The 25,159-nt window shown below is 39.9% G+C and overlaps 1 protein-coding gene across 1 annotated transcript in view; it reads left to right on the top strand.

The window, feature by feature from the left end:
• Nucleotides 1–25,159, top strand: part of MYH15 (myosin heavy chain 15) — a 135,631-nt gene that overhangs the window by 92,179 nt on the left and 18,293 nt on the right. The window contains 6 exon segments of the mRNA XM_030935953.1: nucleotides 3,748–3,874; nucleotides 8,080–8,198; nucleotides 10,558–10,754; nucleotides 14,060–14,409; nucleotides 16,584–16,708; nucleotides 19,539–19,654. Coding sequence (XP_030791813.1) covers nucleotides 3,748–3,874; nucleotides 8,080–8,198; nucleotides 10,558–10,754; nucleotides 14,060–14,409; nucleotides 16,584–16,708; nucleotides 19,539–19,654 — 1,034 coding nt within the window.

The raw sequence follows: 25,159 nt of genomic DNA, 5'->3' as shown, positions 1-25,159 counted from the left end.
CATAGGCATATACATTAGGCTAAACTGTTCCTTGAATTGTTTACTTTATCATTTTCTGAATTATAATGGCGAGAATGTCAATGCTCAGTGGTACAGTGGAGACTGAAGCATTTTCAAAAGCATATTATGCTGACAGAGAGGCTCAGGGCGATTTAGAACTTACCGGAAATCTCACAATTAGCTTGATTATTTTGAATTCCCATTGGTCCCTGCATTTCTGGGAGGCAGCATTTTTATGCATCATTTTAAGAATCAGCTATGAGATAAATGTGCCTTATTCTATTAACCTTCCCATCCCTGGTATCAAAACATACTGCTTATCCTTATGCTTAAATTAAAAATTCTTTTGAGGGTACAGCTATTTTGCATGCTGTATCCCTGTATAGGCCACTTTTAGATAAACAATCTAATTGTCTTTTTGCAGATCCTGTTTATGAAAATACTTTATATATGGAAACACTATACCATTGGTTAGCAGTGCCTATGTGCATACCTACCATGTGAAGCTATGCCTAAGGGCAAGTGCCTTTTCTATCTGTCCAAGTGGGCTGCCCACTCTACAGATACACACAGCCCAGCTGGCCTTCACCACATGGAGACCTCTCTTGAAAAACTGGGAAGTCTTTGGCTCCTTTTCTTACCATTTCCACACACCACTGACTAAGTTGTCTTGCAGAGATCTGTGCGTTTTCACCCTAAGCAAACAGGTGCATAGCACAGCATATACAGGGCCATAAACAGATGCCATTTCTCACACCTGGATATGTTCCTCCTGGCTCAGTTAACAGGTCATTTACTATTGGAGACATCATAAGATAAAAATGGTTTTCATAATCATCCTATTTTTATCCATTTTCCTCTGGAACCCAGGATTCATGACAAATTGGGCCACCTAGGACATCAATTCAATTAATCCTTAATATTTCCTTTATCACCACTTCATACAACAGATGCTTAGAAATCTAATATTTGACATTTTCTGTGTGTGTGTGCATCTGCACAGACAGTTTCAGTTCGAATTCCAATTCTGACATTTAATAGCTGTATAAATTTGGGCTAGTTATTTAGCCTCTCTGGTGCTCAGTTTTCTCATTTATAAAAAGAGGCAATATGAACTTTTGAGAGATATTGTGAGGAAAAAAATGAGCATGCCAACTTTGACTGTCAAAGTCATTTTCAGAAGTGAGAGCAAACAAATTCAACATATAATTAGAAACTATGCAGACAACCTAAAAACTGTCACATTGATCACTACTATAGCTTTCTTCTAGTTAGGAGTGGAGAGTGGGGACAATTGAGCATGCCTGGCATTTAACATTAATGCTCTAACCTATGTGAGGCTGATGGCATCATTCGAGAAACTGGCCATTGAATCTCTGTTAAGTCTGTTTACACCAAGCCTGGGTGTGCTGTAGGACATCTGTGAAATGGAACTGCATAACACCGCATTGGAGATATAAGAAGACATAATTCAATAGTCTTTCAGAGAATAGCCATTAGTAATTGAGACAGCCAGGTGGGAGGGGGTCCCTGGAGAAACTCTAACTAGCCTGCCCACTGGAGTGGAGCCTCGGAAAGTTCACACCATTTGCTGTGGGTTGGAGCCTGGCCCCTCCTCTTCCTGTGTGGAACCTGGGATTCAAGCTGTGAGTGGCAAGCGCTCAAGCAGGGACTCTGGCCTTGGGAAAGTCGCTGCTTCCCCCTTTTCTTCCTTTTTACCCCAAAAAACCCTGTCTTACTCATCATTCAAATTGTCTATGAGTCTGAATTTTTGTGGCCGGGGACAAAGAACCCTGTCTTTAGCTGAACTAAGGAAAAGTCCTGCAACATAGCATGAAGGAAACAACCTTCAACAGAGCATAGGCTCCAGCTAGAGATGACCAAGGTTTTGGCTGGTACAAAAGTTTTCCTGAGGACTAAACCAGGCATCACCTTTGAAACATTCCTGATCCTTTGGCCATTGCTCTATCATAACAATTAGTTTGACATTGAAACTATTAGGCTCACCATCAGCTTTCACCATCTCACTAGACCTCACTGTTTTCTCAAAATTTCATTGGTATAATCTCTTCTTTGTCTCCCAATTCTTCTATTTCCATAGCGTACTTTCTTTGTACAGACAAAGGCCTCATGGGCTGCTGTATTAATTGAGATTTAAAACATAGAGCTCAGAAGAGAGCTGGGTATGTAACAAGCACCCAATAAATGTTAACTGCTCCTGCTATTGTCATTAATAGTGTCATCATCATCGCCAAGGATGGGGCAGATGGAAGGCATTGGAAGATTGCCTATAATCCCAGCACTTTGGGAAGCTGAGGTGGGCAGATCACAAGGTCAGGAGTTCCAGACCAGCCTGGCCAAAATGGTGAAACCCCATCTCTAGTAAAAATACAAAAATTAGCCAGGCATAGTGGCATGCACCTGTAATTCCACCTACTCAGGGGGCTGAGGCAGGAGAATCGCTTGAACCCAGGAGGTGGAGGTTACAGTGAGCCGAGATTGTGCCATTGCACTCCAGCCTGGGTGACAGAGTGAGACTCTGTCTCAAAAAAAAAAAAAAAATTATAAAAAGATAATTTATACATGAGTTTCACTAAAACAGCTATGTAAAATCTGTAGAACCATGGAAGTCCACCACCAATGTAATTTTACTGTTTCTGACCATATAAATAATAAGAATGCAAACTACAGTTAATTTGTATGTAAAGGGGATGCCTCATCTTGCATTTGGCAGCTCTTAGTCCTATCTGAGGATCTTGGGTCTCAAAACCGCTAACATGAGTTCTCAGAGTGTGGCAAGAGTCTGGCGATTAAATTGGTTACTTAAATCAGGTGAAAATGCAGAGGCCAATGTCATACGTTTTTCTCCAGGCACGAAAAGCCAATTCTGAGAAGCTGGGTTTGGGGATTGAAGTGTTAACCCTGTTAGGGTTTGGGGATTGAAGATGACCCTGTTAGGGTTTGGGGATTGAAGATGACCCTGTTAGGGTTTGGGGATTGAAGATGACCCTGTTAGGGTTTGGGGATTGAAGAGTTAACCCTGTTAGGGTTTGGGGATTGAAGAGTTAACCCTGTTAGGGTTTGGGGATTGAAGAGTTAACCCTGTTAGGGTCATCTTGAGATTGTAGCCATAGTGATCAGGAGGGTACAGTTGCTTTGGCAGCTCACATTTGGTTATTAGGCTGTTGTGGCTCAGATCCTCCACTTTCTTCTATCCTGCTTGGGCAGCCTTCTAGATTTTCTTCCTCCTCCTTCCCTCTCTTACCTCTCTTCCTTCCCCTTCCTCTGCCCCTCCGCCCTTGCATATTGCCCTCATATGTGCCAGGCACTATTCTAGACAACAGGATGTATATCTTTCAACTGGATCTCTACCCTCACAAAAGTTATATTCTAGTGGAAAAGACAGTTAAATATATACTGTTAGAAAAGGATCATGCACCTCATTAGTGTTTGACATGTTTCCTTCTCCAGAAAAGTAAATAATTCTAGAAAGGATCCTAATACCCAGGAAGTTGGGTGTCTCCCGTGACACCTGTACTCTGCAAAGTTTAGGCTTCTTGGGGTCCAGACCCTAGAGTTGGTTGTACTTGCTGAAATCAGAAGACGTGATCTCCCAATGCTGGCTGAGCTCTTTACTACAGAAGAGAGTATGTGGATCCCCGGAGCCACTCTTCCCCTCCTCCTTTGTGCAGCTGATTCAGAGTATCCTCTGTGAGCCCTGACCAGCCCTTCTTTCTCAACTCACAGGCAAATGCTGAGAAACTCTGTACTCTATATGAAGAACGCTTGAATGAAGCAAATGCAAAGCTAGATAAGGTGACTCAGTTGGCAAATGACCTGGCAGCACAAAAGACAGAGCTGTGGAGTGAGAGTGGTAAGTAAGTATGTTGTTTGACTCACAGGCAATTCTCAATCCCAGCAGACTCATAGAGGCACAACTGAGATAATGAACTACCCACTGAGGTTGGGTGGGCATCTGAAGATCCTAGGGGAGGAATGCAGCCTCTGAGACAGCTTTGCCACACACATGCCTCTTGTCTAGGAAGTGTTACCTCTGTGCCACTTGGGAACCCCTGCCTAGTTCCCTTCTAAGAAGTAGAAAATCATAATAATATGCCATCAGCAGAAGCAACTCTCAAGATCAAAGGATGGGAGGGGCAAACCACAGTCTACTAGTCATGACATTTTTACAATTTCTACCTCATTGAATATTTAAATTTAAAAAAATTAAATGTTTGGATGATGAAATTTTAAATGTTTGGATAATGAATTTTAAATATTTGGATAAACAGATGTGTCTTTACACCCAGTAAAAGCAGTGGTCTGTACGGCCAGCTACCTGGGCCTGCATGATTGGACGTCATTCTCCCTGACCTCTTTTCCTACTTGCCCCTTGTCTCATTCTGCATTGGCCACATCCACCTCTATGCTGTGCTTTGTACACCCCAGGCATACTCCACCTCGGAGTCTTGCCCTAGCTGTTTACTCTGCCTGGAACACCTTATTAATTCTGGAAAGACTTGGGGATAAGGGTTAATCAAGTAGAGATCTGGGGCAAGTCAAGATATAGACTGTTGAGAAGGTGACATTTGAATACCGTCAGCTCATTTCCTCAAGTGCTTCTCTTTTCATGGTATTTATTAAGTTCAAACAAACTACATATTTGACACAATAAATATGTTTGTCTCCATCTGTCAGAATATAAGCTCCATGAGGTCAAGGGTCTTTGTTCATTGATGTATGTCAATCATCTAGAACACTGCCTGACACTTATTGATCCTCCATAAACATTTAATAAATAAAAGTAAAAAAAGTCCCATACTTTATTCATTACTATCAACCACTATGGATTTTTTTTTTCTGTTTTTCCAATCTATTACATTGTAACAATCTTTTGGGGGTTTTTCTTTTTCAATTTATCATAAGCTTTTGTATTTTGCATACTCAGTCGTTTGTAATGACTGCTTCTAATTCATCGAGATTGACTATACCTAACCTTGCCTGCAACTTGACTTGCCTCTCTGCTATGAACAGCATGTGGCTAGATGTTTATCTATAACTAAAATCAGTTTTAGTAATATATTCTGAGAGATAGAATTCCTAGGTCAATGAAAATAAGCAATGTATTCTTGATGCCCAAGTGGCATACACTTTTAAAAAGAGAATGAACACATTTGGGCTATATATAACCCAGTTCCTCCAGTAGACACCTCTATTTCCAGATGCCAAATCTAGGGTCAGGGCTAAATTAAAATTAGTTGATAAAACTAAAAACCTGGAAATCTAGAAGAAGGAAGTATTTTTGGTTCTATTAAGGACACTGAATAGGACTCTTCTTATACTGACCACAGGGTGTGTGAAACCTGGCCTTGCTACCAAGCCCCCAGTTTGATCTGTGCTATTTAGGATTTAGTTGGTATGTAGGCTCCACAGTCCAGCCACAAAACTGGAGAATACCTGGTTGTCTGGCCCTAAAGGAAGTGCTGTGTAAAATCTGTTTTGATAGACATTGGCTGTCTCCCCCTAGTTATTGGTATTAATTTTCTACTCACTTTTTTGACGAGGAAATGAGTGGGTAGTGAGTAAAATGAAAGTGGGTCTGAGATGATAATTCTGCTTAGGCTGTAGGAGTTTTTTCTTCCTTTTTTAACTTTACCTTTTGGTTGGCTTTTGTGTAAGTTAAATTCGAAGTACAAATTTATCCAAGCCTATCCTCCCCTCACTGGGTCCATGCTCCAGATTGTTTATTTGTTTTTGTTTTTTGTTTTTTTGTTGTTTTTGTTGGTGGTTACCTCCAAAGTTTCTTTCTCATGCCCTGTCCTGTCAGCTTTCTCTGCTTTCAGAGGAAACCAATAGTAAATGTGATCAATTAAGCCACAGTAACTGGCTACTGGCTCTGTAATATACATGATATATTAGTCTCAACCAGCTAGTGCATTTATATTTCTTCAGAATCTTTTTAAATAAGATGTTTTTGGACCAGCATAGTGGCTCGCGCCTGTAATCCTAGAATTTTGGGAGGCCTAGGTAGGCGGATCACTTCAGGCATGGAGTTTGAGACCAGCTTGGCCAACATGGCAAAACTCTGTCTCTACCAAAAAAATACAAAAATTAGCTAGGCGTGGTGGCGGGCACTTGTAGTCCCAGCTATTTGGGAGGCTGAGGCAGGAGAATCACTTGAACCCGGGAGGCGGAGGCTGTAGGTAACCATTGTACTCCAGCCTGGGCAACAGAGTGAGACTCTGTCTCAAAGAACAAAACACCAACAGCAACAACAACAACAACACAGGAGGCTGAGGCAGGAGAATCGCTTGAACCTGGGAGGTGGAGGTTGAGGTGAGCCGAGATTGCACCAGTACACTCCAGCCTGGGCAACAAGAGTAAAACTCTGTCAAAAAAAAAAAAAAAAAAAAGCCACAAGACATTTTCATCCAAATACTCTTAAAGTTTGTTTCACTCCCAAGTGGTTCTCAAGAGCCTGTAGCGGGTCTATGAGGTTGAAGCTATTTTCGTATAATACTAAGATACTATTTGCGACTTAAATTCTTTTGCCATTTGTATTGATGGTGCAAAAGCAACAATGATTAAAATTACTAGAGCCTGATCACAAGTCAAGGTAGTAGCACTAAAACATACTAGTTAAAATTGTATTCCCTAATATGTACTCACAGGTTTTTTAAAAGTCAGTTTCACTTAAGGATGTCCTTAAAGAAGCAGAAGAAATGAATTTTTTACATCTCAACTCTTGAGTATATATATTTTTACTATTCTGTGTGACAAAACAAGAAGTATGCATGAAGAATTCCTGTTTCATACTGGAGTAAGACGTGTGATTAAGCTCTGAGCTGAGCTAGCAGTTTTTTCAGGGAGTATCACTTTTACTTGAAGGAATGACTGGCAAACAAACTAGGCTTATTTAGACTCACATGTTTAGCACATGATTTCTCAAAAATGAACAAAGGAAACCTGTCACTGCAGGGAAAGCAACTGACAATGTTTCTTGCCAATAACAAAATAGGAGCTTTTAGGTAAAAATTATATTTTAGAAAACATGTATATGCCATCATTAGGTTGATGGCTGTCAATTCTTGGACTTTTCTGATGAGCTCAGCAGTGATGTTAACAAATATGATTTTAAAAATATTGTATGTGGTATTGTGATTTATAATAAGATATATACATGTACATATGGGTGTGTATATATGTGTATGTGCATATTTATATGTGTGTATGTATATATATACACATATATACTTGTACATGTGTGTGTGTGTGTATCTAACACTGTCTCTAGGAAGATAGTGTCAGAATTGAGTTAAACTGTAGAGGACCTTTGTAAGTTGAATCCACAAAGCAGAACTTACAGATATGGAAGGCCCAACTATAATTAATAGGATAAGTTAAGCAGGAACGATAGACTAGAGTATGATACAATTTCTCCCTCTCGTGGTCTCGTGGTCACATTTCCTACCATAAAACACATTCACACTAATTTAGTTTTCATTAAGAATCTTTTATTGTTATCTTCATTTTACAAATGAGGTAATAAAAGTTATAATTATCTAAAAATTATACAAACAGAAGTGTACAAAGTCACATATAATAAACAAGGGAATATGGTATAGAAGAATGTGGTCTTCAAGAACTTCATTTGAATCTACCTTCACCAATTACGAACTGTGTATGTTTCTGTTTCAGTCATATTTAAGTTGCTCTGTTTCCTCCTCTGCAAAATGGTTAGTATAATACCTACATTATCAAGGAGTTATGAAAATTAAACTAGATAACATACATTAAATACCTAGAGCATAGAAGTTTCTCAATAAATAGTAACTAATATCATCTGTTATTGATTCATACTTATTAGTAAAAATCAGTTCATTTTTAGGACTCCCTTCTGAGTCCTGAAAAGGAGAATTGTTATGGTTTTGCTGAATAATAGGACTCTCAGACCCTTCCTAAATATCAAACATACGTGGGTAGGAGTCACTCTGGCTACACTTAAAGTCAGTAAGTCAAGTGGAGGAGGCAATAGATAGGAAGACTGTAATTATGTACTTTTGTGAAATCTTTCTGTAGGCGAGTTCCTACGGAGGCTTGAAGAGAAGGAAGCTCTGATAAACCAACTTTCCAGGGAAAAGAGCAACTTCACTCGGCAGACTGAAGAACTGAGAGGGCAGTTGGAAAAGGAGACCAAAGTAATGTATCTATTATTTCTCACTTGTTACTTGACTGTGTGTTTTTTTTAAAAAAATAGTGCTTGATGAATCAGCCTGAAGATGTTTTGTAAAAGAAGAAGGGAAAATGCCCTACAAGTTATGGGGGAAAAACCATGCCAGGAAGAACCTGATGACTGAAGGATCTTCCTTGGTGATTCCAATTGCTTCTTTGTAGATTTAGAGCGAGCAAAGTGTGTGTTTCCATCTTGTGTGAGTACTTGAACAGAAGGGCAGCAAGGCGCTTTCTGGATTTTGATTCTGAAACTGCTCATGAAAAAGTAAAATAAAAGCCTAGAATAAAATAAGTGGGACTGGGTTAGCTCAGTATTACTTTTAAATTGTCAATAAATTATAGAAATTAGTCATTTCTTCCTGTGAGTATATAATGTTGCTAGAAAGTGACTCCAGTGAAAGTGATTCTGGAAGATGAAAGCATAGTGACCAACATGAGATATGAATTCTTTGAGCCCTGATATTTAAATGAATTCTTAGTTCATATTCAAAGCATCTTATTACTAAAACCCCAAAGTATCTTACTTGTACATGACCATACTATGAAGGCATATACTCTGAAAATGCAGGTAGTTGAGTCTGTTTTAAAATATTGTACCATTTTATTCCCTTGATTCTCCATATTTTCTATATTATACACAAATTTAAAAATTTATCATTGTTTGTGCATCAGACATTGTACCAGATACTTCTGTCATGTTATCTCAATCTTCATATCAGTCAAATGAAGCAGATAGAATTGCATCCTTATATATGAAAAAACCAAGGCTCTGAGAAGAAAAATAACATGTCCAAGGTCATACACCTAGTGATATACTGTGAAGAAACTTAAGCACTAGTGAAATGAGTTATATTTTAGAAGATCTCTCTGGCTGCCTTCCCAGTGACTTCTAGTTGGCCTACAAGCCCCCCGATCTGGCTCCAGCATCCTTCTGTGACCTACTTCCTACATCTGCTTCCCTCATTTACTCCCCCCAGCTGCCCTGGCTTCCCTTCTGCCTCTTAAACCAGGCACCATCATTCCTGCCTTAGGACTTTTATAACTGTCCTTCCCGTTGCTTAAAGGCCCTTCCCCAAGGTCTTAGGGGGATGATGAGAAGGAGCCAAACATTCTAGATCGTGCTTATCTGCTGTATTTGTTTTACTGCTATTAGAAATTTTATTTATTAGTTTATTTGCATGTGTATTTTGTGTATCCCCTTATTTCTTTTAGGCTCTTTAGGGCAGGGATTTTGTCTGTCTTGTTTACTTCCATAATTAAATATATGCCATGTAAATGCCACATAAAGGTTTTAAAAGTTTTTCCTTTAAAGGAAAATGAAATTAAACAAGAGGAGAGGTCACAGTTTGAACTCAGGTTCATCTGATTCCAAAGCCTGCATCCTTTTCAGTGTCATTGTGTATTGTGGCTCCTCATTTACCACCCAGAGGGGTCTGGCTGAAGCTGCCATTAACTAAACCTTGTGCCCTCAGAGCTGTATCTTCCTGAAAATGTGCTTTTTTTTTCTAATTTGCATAAAGGACCCTTGAGGACCCGTCAGGACCCTGGTTCTTTCCACACTAGATTGTCTCGGGGGAATGATGCTGCTAGGTTAGCCAGATCACCATTTAAATGATAAAAAAGTTTATTAGACCCAGCAGGGCTGTCCAATACATATAGAAGCCTCTACTACGCTACAGGTAGCTATTTAAATTTATATTAAAGTTAAATAAAATTATGAATTCAGTTTTGATCACACATTGTACTAGGCATATTTTGAATGTTCAGTAGCCACATGTGGCTAGGTGTTTACCATGTTGGACAGTGTACATAGAGAACATTTTCATCATTACAGAAGTTCTATTGGGCTGTAGTACTATTTTAAAGTATTAGGAGCTGAGGTTTTTAGAGATTTCAGTGTGAAATAAAAGATTTTATTTTCTTCATCAGTGGAATGAAAAGGCTAAATTTCAGTGGTTCTTTCTGGTTTGAACAAGCTCTGAGTCTAATATATTGCTAAATATAAATCTTATTGCCTAAATGATAGTGAATGTTGTCTTTGCTATCCTTGCATTCTCCACTATTTCTAGAATTCCAGGCCTAAGTCCACAGAGTCAAGCTGGCATTTCTCTAAATAGAATTCCCTTCCCTCTTTTAATGGCAGCAATTGGATACTATCTATCCTTTCTCTTGTCTCAAATTCTCTCTCTAGTATTATCTTACTAGGTTCAGGTTCAGCTTGAATTTGTGGCAGTTTAATCTTACCCAAAAAAATATTATCTGACTTTCAAGACTTGTATTGTTTGTGGTGGTCATGACTTTTTTGTTAATGTGTGTTCCCTACAGTCCCAGAGTGCCCTGGCCCATGCCCTGCAGAAGGCCCAGCGTGACTGTGACCTTCTACGAGAGCAGTATGAGGAAGAACAAGAGGTCAAGGCTGAGCTGCACCGGACCTTATCCAAAGTCAATGCTGAAATGGTGCAATGGAGAATGAAGTATGAAAACAATGTCATCCAGAAAACAGAAGACTTGGAGGATGCCAAGTGAGTAGGGCAAGGCTATCCTTAACCTGGAGTTAGTCACATGGAGGAGTATGAGAATAATGACTCTGTCTCCAAGGCCTCGTGGTATGCATTTAACAAATCCTTGCCGCGTGCAGGAACAAGGCCAAAACCAAAGCTGAAACATTCACTGCTGGTAAGAAGCACACTCTGTAGAGGGACTAAAAATATAAAAAGTGTAATACAAAGTGACAGAGACTATAAAGAGGTCCTGGGGAGAGAAAGGAGGCTCTTTCTAGGGACACAAGGGAAGTTTTCATAAAAGATGTGACTTTGAGCCATGGTGTGAAAATAGGCTATCGCTTAAAACCCTATATTTCATTTGTAACGCCAAAATAATTGAGTCCATGTGTGTATGTGTCTCCATCAAAGTCATTGTGTCCCTGGTCTACAACTTGTAGACTACAAAGTAGTCTGTGAAGATGGACAGGGAAGCTGGAAAAAATGTTAGAATCTGTCGTCATATCTTCTAGGACAAAGGTTGCTTTGAAAAGAAACCATCCCCAGGCCATCCCTAAGGTTAGAATATCAATTTTATAGTCATTTCTATGTAAAGGTTTTAAAAGTTCTTAGTAGTTACAGAAGTTTGGGGCACAGCTGAATTGTGACTCAGTACCAGGGTATAGAACTGAAGCATTTTGCTTAGAGACCAAGAAACTCTATTTTTAAGAGAAATTGTCAAACCCCAGCTTATAATCATTAAATATTTACTCAAAAGAATGTGTCCCTGGCTTGGTAGCTTGGCAAAAATCCGGGGAAGATCAATACATTTCTCTTTAACTTCAACCAGAAATAATGTTTTCCAGTTCTTCACCTAAATCTTTGAGAGGCATTGCTGTGCAATTGCTGAACAGCTGCTGTGTTTTGTCCCAGAAGGGGCAAGTGATCCATCTCTGTACCCACAGTAACTTAAAAAGGGTTTTAGAATGACAGATACTAAAAATACATGCAGTAGGTGCTTTATCAAAACTCTGGACCACAGAAAGTTTTGGCTTTGAACTGAGATGCTCTCTTATATCCAAATACAGTATTTACTTCTGAAGTAAGATTCCCCCCCCCCTCTAATGATTGAAGAATTCAGGTGAAATTGCCTATCTATCATTCTGTTTGATGGTTTCTTTGGGGGTTGGGTAGGAAAGAGCAAAAGAATATAGACTACTTTATGACCACATGGGTTTGTTGGAACTAGTTCTGTAGTATGTAATAACTAAAGAAAATAATGGGCCAACATGGTACTCTCTGAAGACACGTTTTTACTTTCAAATTGGTGGGACACTGAATAAATAAAACTTTGTCTGTATTATGCTTTTCCTCTAAATCACCTTGGGGAGGTAGGCAGCTACAAAACAATCTAGGGTCCTGGTTTCTTTTTTGTTATTGAAGTTAAAGATTTGCCTGCTTTGATTTCCAGGCTGGGGTTCAAATGATGAGTTAGTTTAGCAGACTCAAGCTCACCTAAGACCCAGTGTACTGCTTCTGAATTCTAAGTTCCCCAACGATAAGGATTTAGTTTCTTAATTTCCAATATCCCCTTACATATTCGAGATTCTCCTTACGTATTCGAGATGACTAAGTAGGTGCTTATGGTTGGCAAGTTAAAGAGAAAAATAGTAGTTGATATTAAACATAGAACCAAGTTATTGGTAAAATGAGGTTAACCAGTTTGTCCAGTTTACGCTGGAGGTTTCCTGTTTTAGCTTTGAAAATCTCATGTCCTGGTGTAGTGGTCCGTTCTCACACTGCTAATAAAGGCATACCCAAGACTGGGTAATTTATAATGGAAAGAGATTTAATTGACTCACCATTCAGCATGGCTGGGGTGACCTCAGGAAACTTACAATCCTGGTGGAAGGGGAAGCAAACACGTCCTTCTTCACATGGTGGCGGGAAGAGAAGTGAGTGAGTAAAAAGGGGAAAGCCCCTTATAAAACCATCAGATCTCATGAGAACTTACTGTCATGAGAACAGCATGAGAGTTACCACCTCGATGGTTAAATTACCTCCCACCAGTCCCTCCCACGACATGTGGGGATTAGGGGAACTACAAGATGAGATTTTGGTGGGGACACAGCCAAACCATATCACCTAGTGAAACCCCTCAGTCCAAGGCAATCCATTATGATTGGTCACCCAAAGTGAGACTCCTATTTTCTTTGATCAACAAGCATTTCTAAAGTAGTTAAAATATATGTAATTATTTCACTCGACTGCCTGTAATTATTTCATTCCTACTGCCTTAAGTCAGGTAAAGCATCAGAATCTCCTCTTCACACTTAAGAAACGTGAAGCAAAGAAGTGAAGTGACTATGGTTAGAAAGCCGGGGGCAGGGTGTTGTTAGAGCCTAGATGCTTCCTGGATCCCGAGCACATAGGGGTTTTTGCAGGATTCCACCCAAAGGGGACTTTATTACCACATTGCTCTGTTGGCCTAGTTATGCAGTTTTTTCTGTTTAATAGCAGTAGATGAGCTTGGGTACATATAGTACTTTTCATCTAAGAAGTATAACAAGTGAGTAAGAATGGGACTGCCAGCAACCCTGCAGGAGATGTAAGCAACAGAACACATTTCATCCATTAGAATTCCTAATAGTAGCATATTATGGGGGTGGTGGAGAAAGAAGCACTGTAATAAACCGCTCCATCTCAGAGATGCCCAAGGAACAGCAGATGGGGGCTAAAGTACCCCGTAAGAACAGTAGGACCTGTTAAGTGAGGATAATGAGATGGATTTGGGAATATAAATCTGGAGAGAGGAGCTGAGGTGGAGAACACACTCAGAGAGAAGAAATAATTGTGTCATGTTTAGGAGCCACATGATGTGAGAGAATAAGCAGGAAAAAGCAAGAGAGTGTTCTTTAGAAGCAACACAGCCAAGGAGCTCTTTAGTGACTACACATGGCTACAGATTTGTAAGGTGCTTACTGTTGGTAGGGTGTTTAGTACAATCTTCCTTTTTTCCCTCTTCTTAGGAGATAATCAAGTCAGTATTGCTTATTAGAGCTTTAGGATAAGCAAATACTTGTAGGAATTCAAAGAGATCCAGAGTTCCAAGTGCAACTTGGCAAAGGGGGAAAATAAAGACCCCATGCACACAGGAGGCAGAGGATGGTGGTCACAGACAGTGAGGTCACTTTCAGATAGGAGCTGCTGTTGCTTTGTACCACTAAGTCCACTGCAGAGGTGCCATCTTACTTTGCACCCAAGCTCTATCTTTAATCCAGGGCAGACTTGATGAGCTCTCTGAGAGTTGTTGCCTCATTCACTCTTTGGGTATCCTCCTTTCTCAGGAAGGAACTGGCAATTAGGTTGCAGGAGGCAGCGGAAGCCATGGGGGTGGCCAATGCCAGAAATGCCTCCTTGGAGAGAGCCAGACACCGGCTGCAGCTGGAGCTCGGGGATGCCCTGTCTGACCTCGGGAAGGTCCGCTCTGCAGCAGCCAGGCTGGACCAGAAGCAGCTGCAGTCTGGCAAGGCCCTTGCGAACTGGAAGCAGAAGCATGAGGAGTCGCAGGCGTTGCTGGATACCTCTCGGAAGGAAATCCAGGCTCTCAGTACAGAGCTCCTCAAGCTCAAGCATGCCTACGAGGAGAGCATTGTGAGCCAGGAGACACTCAGGAGGGAGAACAAGAACCTCCAAGGTACACCAAGCTGGGCTTGGAGCCAAAGCCGGAGCTCAGGGAGAGCCCTGGCTACAGGCAAAGCTAGGCAAAGCTGTCTTCAGCATTTTCATGTTCCCATCATGTTTTAACTTTTCAAATTTTATACTTCTGTTTGACCTTTTTTTTAAATTTTAGATGCCATTTGTATGAAATTAATTAATTCTAAAAGTAAGACTCGTTTCCTGCCTTTAACTTCAGTTCTCCTCTGTAAAGGAAGCCACTGATAAGAATTTCTTGATATCCACAACCTTACCAAGATTTTCCATGCGTCCTATACTCAACGGTGTATTTTTTACCCAATTACATTTTGTTCTACACGTTTTATTTTTTCATATATGAATATATTTCCCGATTTAATGAATATTTGTATAGCCCATACTACGTACCAGGCACCGTTTAACTATTTATTGTTAAATTTTCAGAATAGTCTAGTGTTAAGTTTTCTCATATGTAAAATGAAGGCTATGTAGGTCATAAGTTGAGTAACTTGTCCAAATTCACATTTGATAAGTCGCAGATCTGGGATTTGAGCCCAGCCACGGCTCCAGCATATACGCACTTAACTACTGAGCTGTGCAACCTTCCCACGTACCTTGTGGCTCTTTGCATGCCTGTACATGGAGACCTACCACAAGCTTTTTAATAGCTACATAGTGTTTTGTAATAAAGATGACTATCATTTAACTAGACTTTATTCATTTTAGATCCAATTATTCACAAATATGAATAATCCTACATTATACATCCCTATACATGTATTTATGCACATGTAAAAATATTTCAGGAGAATGGATCCCTGGAAAAGAAATTGCTGGGTTAATGAAATGAATTTTTAAATTTTGATTTACTGCCAAACAGCCCTTCAAAGAGGCTGCCAACTTATCCCAGCACCAACAGCAATGTGCATGAAAACCCTGAGATGCCCTGGAAGCAAGTTCATTACTGTTGGAGGCGTAAATAAAGCTTACTTTCTGTTGACCTACATAGTCTATGATCAAGGCACTAGCTGGGGACATCAGGGGTGCTAAAACAGTGGTTAGAAAACTTTAGCTACATCCAAACCAGCTGGAGGGCTTGTTAAAGCACAGATGGCTGGGGCCCACCCCCAGAGTTTCTGACTCAGTAGGTCTGAAGGATTTGTATTTCTGACAGTTTTCCAGGTGAGGCGGGTGCTGCTGATCTGGGCACCACCTTTGGATTGGGGTGGGGTTTGAATATTGAGTGAGCTTTTTCCAAAGCTCTCCAGGTGATTCTAAGGTACAGTCAGAGTTGAGAACCTCTTCCCTGATTTTCTTCTTGATAAACCATCTTTAAGAGAGTGCTTATCAGAGAAGAATTTATTATGCAATGAAAATTTCTGTCTAACATATTTGTCTTTGTAACATCTAAAAATTCTCATCATATCACATCACAGCCCAGAATCTCAGAACCAGAGGAACAGGTGACTTATTGAGCTCCTTCCACCACCTCTGAACTGGGTAATTCTCTGAGCTACTTGGCCCTATACCACACCTCTTATGTACTAAAGGCAGAACTGACCATAATAATATCAGGTGGAAGAGGTTTTGTGACTTCTGGATGTCCTATTCTGTTTGTCAAAGGCTTATGTTCATGAGAGGCTAGGAAAAAACACTCAAGTGCTTGAGCTAAAGCCACTGTCTTCCTTGGGCCCCTTCTGATTCTCTGGCCTATCTGGGGCCATGCCTTGGATGCTGGCAGATAGTGATCTAGCTTCTACTTTAAGTTCCTGTCTCGGTGTTGAGTGGTGACTGAAACAATGGCAGCCACTAGTGTTGATAGCTAAGCACTTACACTGGAAGGGTAGGGACTCCAGGTCTGTGTTCCTCCAGGTGGAACCTGGAATGGCTCTAATGAGCAGGACTGCCATGTAAAGTTGCAAAGGTTGTCCAGTGTACAATATTCTGAAGCACCATCCTCACCATTTGTTGTAGGCAATTTTCAGATGGCAAAAGACTATATGAAAAAATGAATGCCTTTAAAATTTCTAGGTCCCATATGGGCTAGGTCATCAAGTTACCAAGGGTGGCATGAGGCCGCTGTTCCAGTGGGCTGGAACAGTCTGTTGTGCCTGGTATCATTGGTTTGAGACTGAGCCCTTTCACTAACTTTGGTTTTCTTACCTCTCTCTCCAGAAGAGATTTCTAATCTGACAAACCAGGTTAGAGAAGGGATCAAGAACTTAACTGAAATGGAAAAGGTCAAGAAACTAATTGAACAAGAGAAGACAGAAGTCCAGGTGACTCTGGAAGAAACAGAGGTATTATCACCAGGGAGAAAAGAAAGTTTTCACTGTGACAAGGCAGAAGATTTGCATTCTAGCAATAACAACAGCACCAACAAAAGGACATGTATTCAAATGTTTATTTACTATGTGCTAGGCACTCTGCCAAATGCATAATTTTAATATAATCACCGTAGCAAAGTACTGTCCCCATTGTATAAAAGAGGAAATTGAGACTCAGAGAGCAGGATACACAACAGTGAATGCAAATCTCCTGATTGTAGTAAAAACAGGAACTATGTCTATCGCGTTCGCCAGTTATCCCCAGTGCCCAGACCCTCACTACTCAACATGTGGCCCATGGACATCACTTGGAAGGCTGTCAAAAATTCAGAATCTCAGCCCTCTGCCCATCTCTGTTGAATCAGGATCTGCATTTTAACAAGATCCCTTGGTGGTTCATATGCACATTAATATTTGAGAAGCACTGGCCTAGAACATTGCCTGGCGTGTAGTAGAGGCTCAGTAAATATTTGTCAAATGTTGAATGAATAAATATTCTCATAGCTGTCCCCTCTTTAAAGAGTCAGTCACAAAAACTTCTCAATTTTTTTTCCCCAAAAACTTTTGGTAGTTTTGGAAATAAGATTCAAAGCAATGCTGTCAAACATTGGTTTCTGAAAGCTCATCTTTGTGCAGATTGACAGGAGGGTTTTCAGTGTTATGGATTCACAGTTCAGGAAAAGTCTCTGACTTTATCTCTGAGTGTGCATTAGCAATTGAAAGGACCTCTAAGAAGATGATTTGCCAAAGAAGGTAAACTAACGAGGAGGAAGTCACCCTATCATGATTATTAGGTGGTTAAGAAGCCCTATGTAGCCTCTTCTCAGAGCTGAACTTCATCTTCCTGACTCAACCTTTGAGCAAGTACTCAGGCACATTCAAATACAGCCCTACCCTCCCACCAGTAGAAAATGAAAAAAGATTTTTGAAAGATGTGGCAGTCAGTGTTAGGTAGGGGCCCTTTGGAAGGTATGGTGATGGAAAACAAGACCCCAAAGGAGCGCTCCGTGCCAAGCATTGTCTGTTACGTTTACCTCACCATTATGATTCCAGAAGAAACTTGCCAAGCAAATGTTTCCATATTACCCTCCATATAGAGTTGTCAGGCAGCAGCTCTTGCCCTGTTATGCATAAATGTTTCCTGAGGCTATCTAACTTTATACAGACTCCTTTTGGTTGGCAGTGTGGTGCCCTCTAGCACAGCTGGTCCTTATACAGTTGGTAAACTTTGTTTTGTTTACTTGTTCCCTTTGGTTCTCTGGCCGTCCTGGCAAGGGACTTTTTGAAGCCACCACCTTAACTAAAAGAAGTAAATTTTATGATAGAAATTTCAAGCACTATGACAAGTCGATGAAAAATACAACTGGCACTGACAATTTTTGTCCTATATAACATAGAGGCATCTTTGTATATTCAGTTGATCAGCACATGGGTCAAGGGTGAGAATGACAGGAAGGCCATAGTGCTCAAACCATTTAGTACCACTAGATGGCAATACATTCTATTAGCATTTTCTCAACTTCTGTCATCAGCCACCTCCATAAATACTTCATCAACTTGGACATGTATTTGTAACATTGCGTTATTTATTTTCCTGGGTGAGCCTTTATGAGAAACTTTACCAGATTGTTTTAAAGCCATAAAACTCAAATTATCCCAGGTCATCTTCCCTAAAGATTCACTTTCTCGGTGCATTTTAGAGGGTTAGAGGTGACAGTCTCCTCTTGAAGGAACTACACTATTCCCTTTGAGGAAACTGTTATCCAAGCATTTGTTTTTGAGAGTGCGTTAGCAATTTTATTTTCTTTTATATTGAAGGTAGTATCAAGAGAACATCAAGGGAGGTCTTATTAAAATTCCCATCATCTTTTTATTTTTATTTTAAAATTGCAACTCAGTTTTACTTTTTTACTTTTGGTTGTATCTGCTAAGCACTCCTCAAAAGAGGCTATAAAAAAATTACTTCTGCCTTTAGGACTGCCTGTAGCTAACTGACCACAAAATTGCATCACCCCTTATGCCCTTATATCATTGGTATTCTGCAAGTGCTTTTTGGGTTTCTTCTTTTATATACATTTTTAGCTTCAGGACAGGCTTTAAAGATTTAGCCAAACCTATGCTTTTAGAATTGAATTGCCTTTATAACATCCCTGCAAATAATTGCCTTAACTATATTTGAATACAGAAAGGGGCAGGGAATCTTCCTGCCTGCCAAAGCAATTCATTTGCAGTAGTGGTACCAATTATGGTGTTAATGGCTCACGCTGAGTGTTACGTGTCAGATACATCCTAAATTCCTTTATTTGTTCTTCATATGACAATATTTGGACACTACCATGTTGTTTCTTCTCTGAATGCATCCAACTTTTCCTCTATTCCCTCGTGATGTCCAGAATTTAATAGAAGATTCCAGGTAGGAGTTATCACTTTCCTTGTTCTAGCTCTGATACTTTTTAAAATTTATCCCATAGTTGGAATATGTTAGAAAAAGTCAAGAGTAATACATTAAAAAGCTTAAATATAGCCACAGACAAGACTCAAATTTTCTATTTTAAAATAGGCTTTAAAATTCTAGTTCTGGAGCTACAGCTGAAAGACCTAAGAATGTCAAATCTATAAGTGAAATGACAAATGAAAGCAGTTGCTTGTCTCACTGTGTTGCAATCTCTAGGGACCTGACTTGAACCTATATCTTTCCCAGTAACTCTAAGAGAGCTACATTAGCGACATATGTTTTGGGAAAAAAATAAAATTTTTGTCTAAAAGTGGACTTCATTTAATGCTTTTTATTTATGTATTCCAGGGAGCCCTGGAACGTAATGAAAGCAAGATTCTTCGTTTCCAGCTTGAACTCTTGGAAGCTAAAGCAGAACTTGAAAGAAAGCTTTCAGAGAAAGATGAAGAATTAGAAAATTTTAGGTATCTAAGATGATTTTGATATGTAACAATTATGCATTTCTGAATCTGTGACTAAACAGAGCTCATTATGTCCAGCTGCTTTTATGGCCCCTGTTGGAGTATTACCAAAGAAACTTAGTGTAACTGTATATTAGTATCCTTTATATATAATATCTATAATCATGTATGGATATTCCTTTATACACAATTAGATATCCCTTTATACACAATTGTATATAGATATTCCTTTATATCAATAGTGGTGAGAGCTTACCACTATTGATATAAAGGAATATCTATATATAATTATTGCTGGATTTTATAATTTTCTTATATTTGAGGAACTTCTGCTGTCATATGAGACTCAAGATAACACCAAATAAATGATTATATGTATAAGGACTATGCATACTGTCTGCATGTCCCTATAATGCCACTTTGTTGGGCATTGAGAAATTGACTGAAAATGCTGAGCCATGGAGAAAAAAATTAAAAATTCAATGCTGTACTTTCAGACCAGAGTGAAGTTTTCACATACCCCCTGCTTGTACCTGTAGCCATTTGTTTGAAGAGGAGCAGAAGCCAAGAGCTAAGCTGCTTATTGAATCCTTGTTAAAGCAGCTGAGTCTTAATAGTCAGGAAACTGAATTAGACAGGACTCATGGGTTGCAGAATTTTTTCTTAGCTCTGTCATAACAAGCTGATGACTTTAGACATTCCACTTCTTAGCTTCTCAGTGAAGTGAGGGGATAAAAACAGCCCCTACATGTCACAGAAGGTGGTGAGAAAGATCAGTAGTCTGATGTTGGCAAAACACTTCACACGCTGTAGTTCAAAGGCACAATTATAAACACATGGAATTAACGATGATTATATTATCTAATCTGTTCCCTTAAGTCAATGCCATATGTCAGCAAGAAAAATCATTTGAGCCTGAGATTCAACTGGCAACTTACTTTCAATGTATTTGTTAAACCATTTTTTTTTAAGAAAAAGAAAAACACCCTGTTAACATGTTCAATTGAACTGACCTCTTTCCCATAGCCCATTTTTAGACAAAACTCTCAAGGGGGTCAATGTTTTAATGAGGATGTCAAGCCACATTTGGCCCTCTATGTGCTTTGAGTTCTCTTTGCTCTCACTCACTGGCACTTTCTTCTATAGGACTGACTGTGGCGAGGAATTCTGATCTACTTAAGAGGTTCTGAGTCAGTGTCTAAAAGAATTTTTTTGATAAAGGGCAAAAACCTTGGGCCTTGATATTTGCCCTACTTCTTTCCACAAGGAATAAAAATGGACGTCTCCTTCTGCAGATTAAAAAAAGCAACAAATAACACTGATTTCAAGTAATATCAGACCTGTGCCTATAAATAAACCCAGCTGAGGAGAAATGAATCCTCAGAGAGCCTGTGTCTCGTCAGGTACATCTGAATGTCGTAGAGCAGTTCACCAATTATAATAATCTTAGTGTGAAAAAAAGCCAGAGATCCAAAGAGCTAGGGCTGGAAGAAGAAAGAACTGAAGAATAGGCATAAGCCAGGAGGAGCTGAGAAAAGAAGGGGTGGGCTGGAAGCAGGGGGACGAGCTATTCATACATTTTAGTTAATGATTCATAATAACTATAATAGGTATATCCAGAAAGAAAAGAGCTTATTTTACAAAATATCACAAATACCAGCCCAGACCCTTTCTGCTGGGAGCATAGATTGTACCAAAATGCCTTGGTTTAATCTGATAGTTTGACTTTGGGGCTAGCAGGGCATCTTAAGGAAACTGAATAGAAGCCAGGAAAAACAAAATAAGCCAAGTACAAGATTCCAAGCAATCAAGGATAAGCCAGGGAAGTTATAGAACAAGGAAAATATTGCCTGAGGGCAAGATCAGGTTCAAGATCATATGCCCATATAACCCATCATTAACTCCACAGAAACAGAAGGTTCCCAGGAAGACAGGACCTGGTGAGTAAGTTAAAGGGACCAAAAAGCAAGAGAAAGTGACCCGCAGGCAAAGGCAAAACCTTCATAGTGCAGCAAACTGGGTAACTCATTCAACTCATGCTCTGCTGCCAAGCCATGTCTTCCACTCTGGTGAAGCCTGATTCTGAATGAGCCCAGCCTGGATGCCTGTTGATGGTGAAAAGTACAAGCAGCTGGTATGTGTGTGATATATTTCACTTGTTCAACAGATGTTGGAGTGCTTAATGTTCACCAGACACTGCCTCATATTCTAGTCAGGCTTTCGTAGACACTTTTGGATGATAGGGTATTCTATTTATTTCTATAATAAATAAATAATGTTATAGTTGGCATAGGTTGAGGTAGGGAGGTGATGGTGCAGTCACTGATGGAAGGAGAAGAAGAGCTGGTAGCTGGCTTTGATCTTCCCATCTTATTAGACAGAGGAAACGAGGCCAGCTTGAAGGCCCACTGCATGGCCCAAGACTGAGCTGACAACAGGTTGGTCAGGTGCATCCTGCTTCTTCAGGTAATTCTCTGATTGGAGGAAATGTTGAAATGTGAGAGTCATCACACTGGTCCACAGCCATGGGCTTTCTGAGCTGTATTCTGCTCTCCCAGATACACCCAGAGAGGTGTTTTTGAGAATGAGGCACTGAAATTCCTTATTCTATCATACTGCATTTGTTTGTTTTGGTTGATCACTGATTGAAAGGCTAAGCAAGCTTTTTCTCTGAAGGGTCAGATGTTAAATATTTTCTGCTTTGTTAGCTACATGTTTCGTTTGCCACAGAGATGTGGCAGTTACTTAACACTGTAGTTGTAGGTTGAAAACAGCCATAGACAATAGGAAATAAATGGGCATGGTGGGATTTTGGCCCACAGCCCATAGTTTTCCCACCCCTGGTCTAGAGCCCCAGGTACATAGTAATGTTCCTTCTGTAAAGTCCACTCCTCTGATCTCAGTCATGTCAAACTTTGCCACGTGGTCTTAATTTATATATACCATCTGACTTGGTTTCTTTTATTGTCTGAGTGACTCTCTGCCAGAATATGCTCAAATCTTTTCCCACTTATAAGTAAAATATTTTCGAATGTCTTTGAAAATTAGAATCTCAAACTCAGACATGGTAGCAAAATAACTTGTTAATTATTTTAAAGCTGGCTCATATGTATTTGGATTAAGAAAAAAATCCCTTATTTCTTTGACATAGATTAGAAATATCATAAGGAAAATAAATGACCTATTGCATTGTCAATGATTTAAATGCTGAACTAATGATTTAAAATCATTAGCTCTTCAAAGTTCTATCATCTCGATTTTTCCTTGCATTTGGTTTTTTAAATTGTATTTCACATTTTAGGAAAAAGAAGGTACTTCTTCCTATATTGCCCTTGGTCTTGAATGCATCATTTTTCTTAAAGAATGTACTTGAGGGAGTTTTCATTTTAAAGATTTCTTGACTCTGTATGAAATGTGTTGATTGTTTAGCAGCCATTCTCCAGGACTGTATTATACTCATGCCTCTTAAACCATCTCACTTTTTACTTGTCTGCAGGCACTCATGAAGTTTCATAAACAACTGTGGGAAAAGTGCAGTTTAAAACATGCAGTTTGCCTGCTTAAGTAGAATGTATTTCTGTACAGAGGATTTTGACACCAGGCTAAGGATGCTTCAGTGTTCCTGTGTAAGGAGTGTCAACTGTGGCAAAAATGAGAGTTTCCCAGTGTAGGACAGATAAGTGTTTGACAGCTTTTGGTGATGTGGAGTGTGAGCATCCCTGTCCTGGTTTACTACAGGTGTCATCACAAGATGCACAGATGGGTGGCTTCAACAGCAGAAATGTATTTCCTTACAGCTCTGGAGACTAAAGGTTCAAGATCAAAGTGTTGGCAGGTCTGGTTTCTCCCAGTGCCCCTCCTTGGCTTGCAGATGGTCACATTTTCACTGCATCCTCCTCTGTTCTTTCCTCTGTGTACATGCATCCCTGTGTCTCTTCTTATAAGGACACTAACTAGTCCCATTGGATTAGGGCCCCATCCTAACAGCCTCATTTAATCTTAATTACATCTTTAAAGGCCCTATCTCCAAATATAGTCATATTCTTAAGTCTTGGGTGTAAAGTAAGAACATATGAATTTTGGGGGGGACATAATGCAGTCCCTAAAAGTCCATATTAACTTTACCGACTGGGATCCCTGTAGGATTCTGATCTGGAAGCTGAACAAAAGCCCAGAGCCTAAGGACAGGCAGAAGACAGGTGCTCACATTGGACTCTGGAGTCAGACAGAGTTATTTTCTATACATTTCCATAATTGCTTCTAAGGCCTCCCTCACCAATGGGCAGAATGGGGGTCATGAAAAGTAGCACCTCCACCTGTCAACCAATTTCAAGCTCTGACCCCTCTCTTCCCCCTGTAGGTCGTATGCCTTTTTTTCTTTTTTTGAGACAAGAGTCTTGCTTTGTTGCCCAGCCTGGAGTGCAGAGGTATGAACTTGGCTCACTGCAACATCTGTCTTCTGGGTTCAAGTGATTCTCCTGCCTCAGCCTCCCAAATAGCTGGGACTACAGATGCATTCTGCCACGCCCGGCTAATGTTTGTATTTTTAGTAGAGACGGGATTTCACCATGTTGGCCAGGCTGGTCTCGAATTCCTGACCTCAGGTGATCTGCCCACCTCAGCCTCACAAAGCACTGGGATTACAGGTATGAGCCACTGCGCTCGGCCTGTATGCTTTCTTGATCGACCTCACAGAGGTTAGGACACTGACTTGATGACAATTCAACATGGAATCAAATTCAGATCTAATCTAATTTGTGCAGATAGGTTCTATGAGAAAGAATAATAGATAGGCTTTTGCCTTCTCTGTTCTCTATTATCTGTCCAGCACCAGGTCCCTGTTTCCTGAATTGAGCTTAACAGGGCATGTGTCTATTATAGTAGTTAAACTGTCCTAACATTCACCAAATCTTGGTGACTTAAAACAAATAGAAGTTTATTTTTGCCTATGTTTGAGGCCATTGTGAGGTAGGATGAAGAGTGGGTCAATAACATTCAAAGTCATTGAAAGACCTAGGTTCTTTCCATCTTGTGATTCCATGATCTTCTGTATGTGGCCATCAAGTTTGGCAGAAAGGGGGAAGGGAGATTGCAGGAACTCACAAGTGAACATTTCTAGGGGCCAGCCCTGGAATGGTAAACTTCATTACTGCCCACAGTGCATTTACCAGAATCTAGTCACATGGTTCCAAACTAACTACAAACAGTTTGGGAAATAAAAATTCCCATGAATTCTCTCAATTTTTTATTTTGTTATGGCCTTCCTAAACACGTAGCTATTGTTTTCTGTCACTTTGCAAACACGTTTTTAGTTCTAGTTTTTGTTCTTAGGAAGGAATTTAAAGTGTTAAAGTAATTCAGTATCACACAATTGGTTTTGTCAGCCAATCCTTGGGTGTACTCTCAAACTCCTAGAGAAAGATAACCATTTTATTCTAGGAGAGTTATGTCTCCAGGCTACTGTAGCAGTGTTGCTGCATCTCAGGAGTTGTTCCAACCTGAGTGGCT

This window comes from Rhinopithecus roxellana, chromosome 1, assembly GCF_007565055.1.
Source record: "Rhinopithecus roxellana isolate Shanxi Qingling chromosome 1, ASM756505v1, whole genome shotgun sequence".
In the NCBI taxonomy this organism is placed as follows: Eukaryota; Metazoa; Chordata; class Mammalia; order Primates; family Cercopithecidae; genus Rhinopithecus; species Rhinopithecus roxellana.
Note: the sequence above shows the minus strand (reverse complement) of the source record. Positions and strands in the feature narration are given on the sequence as shown.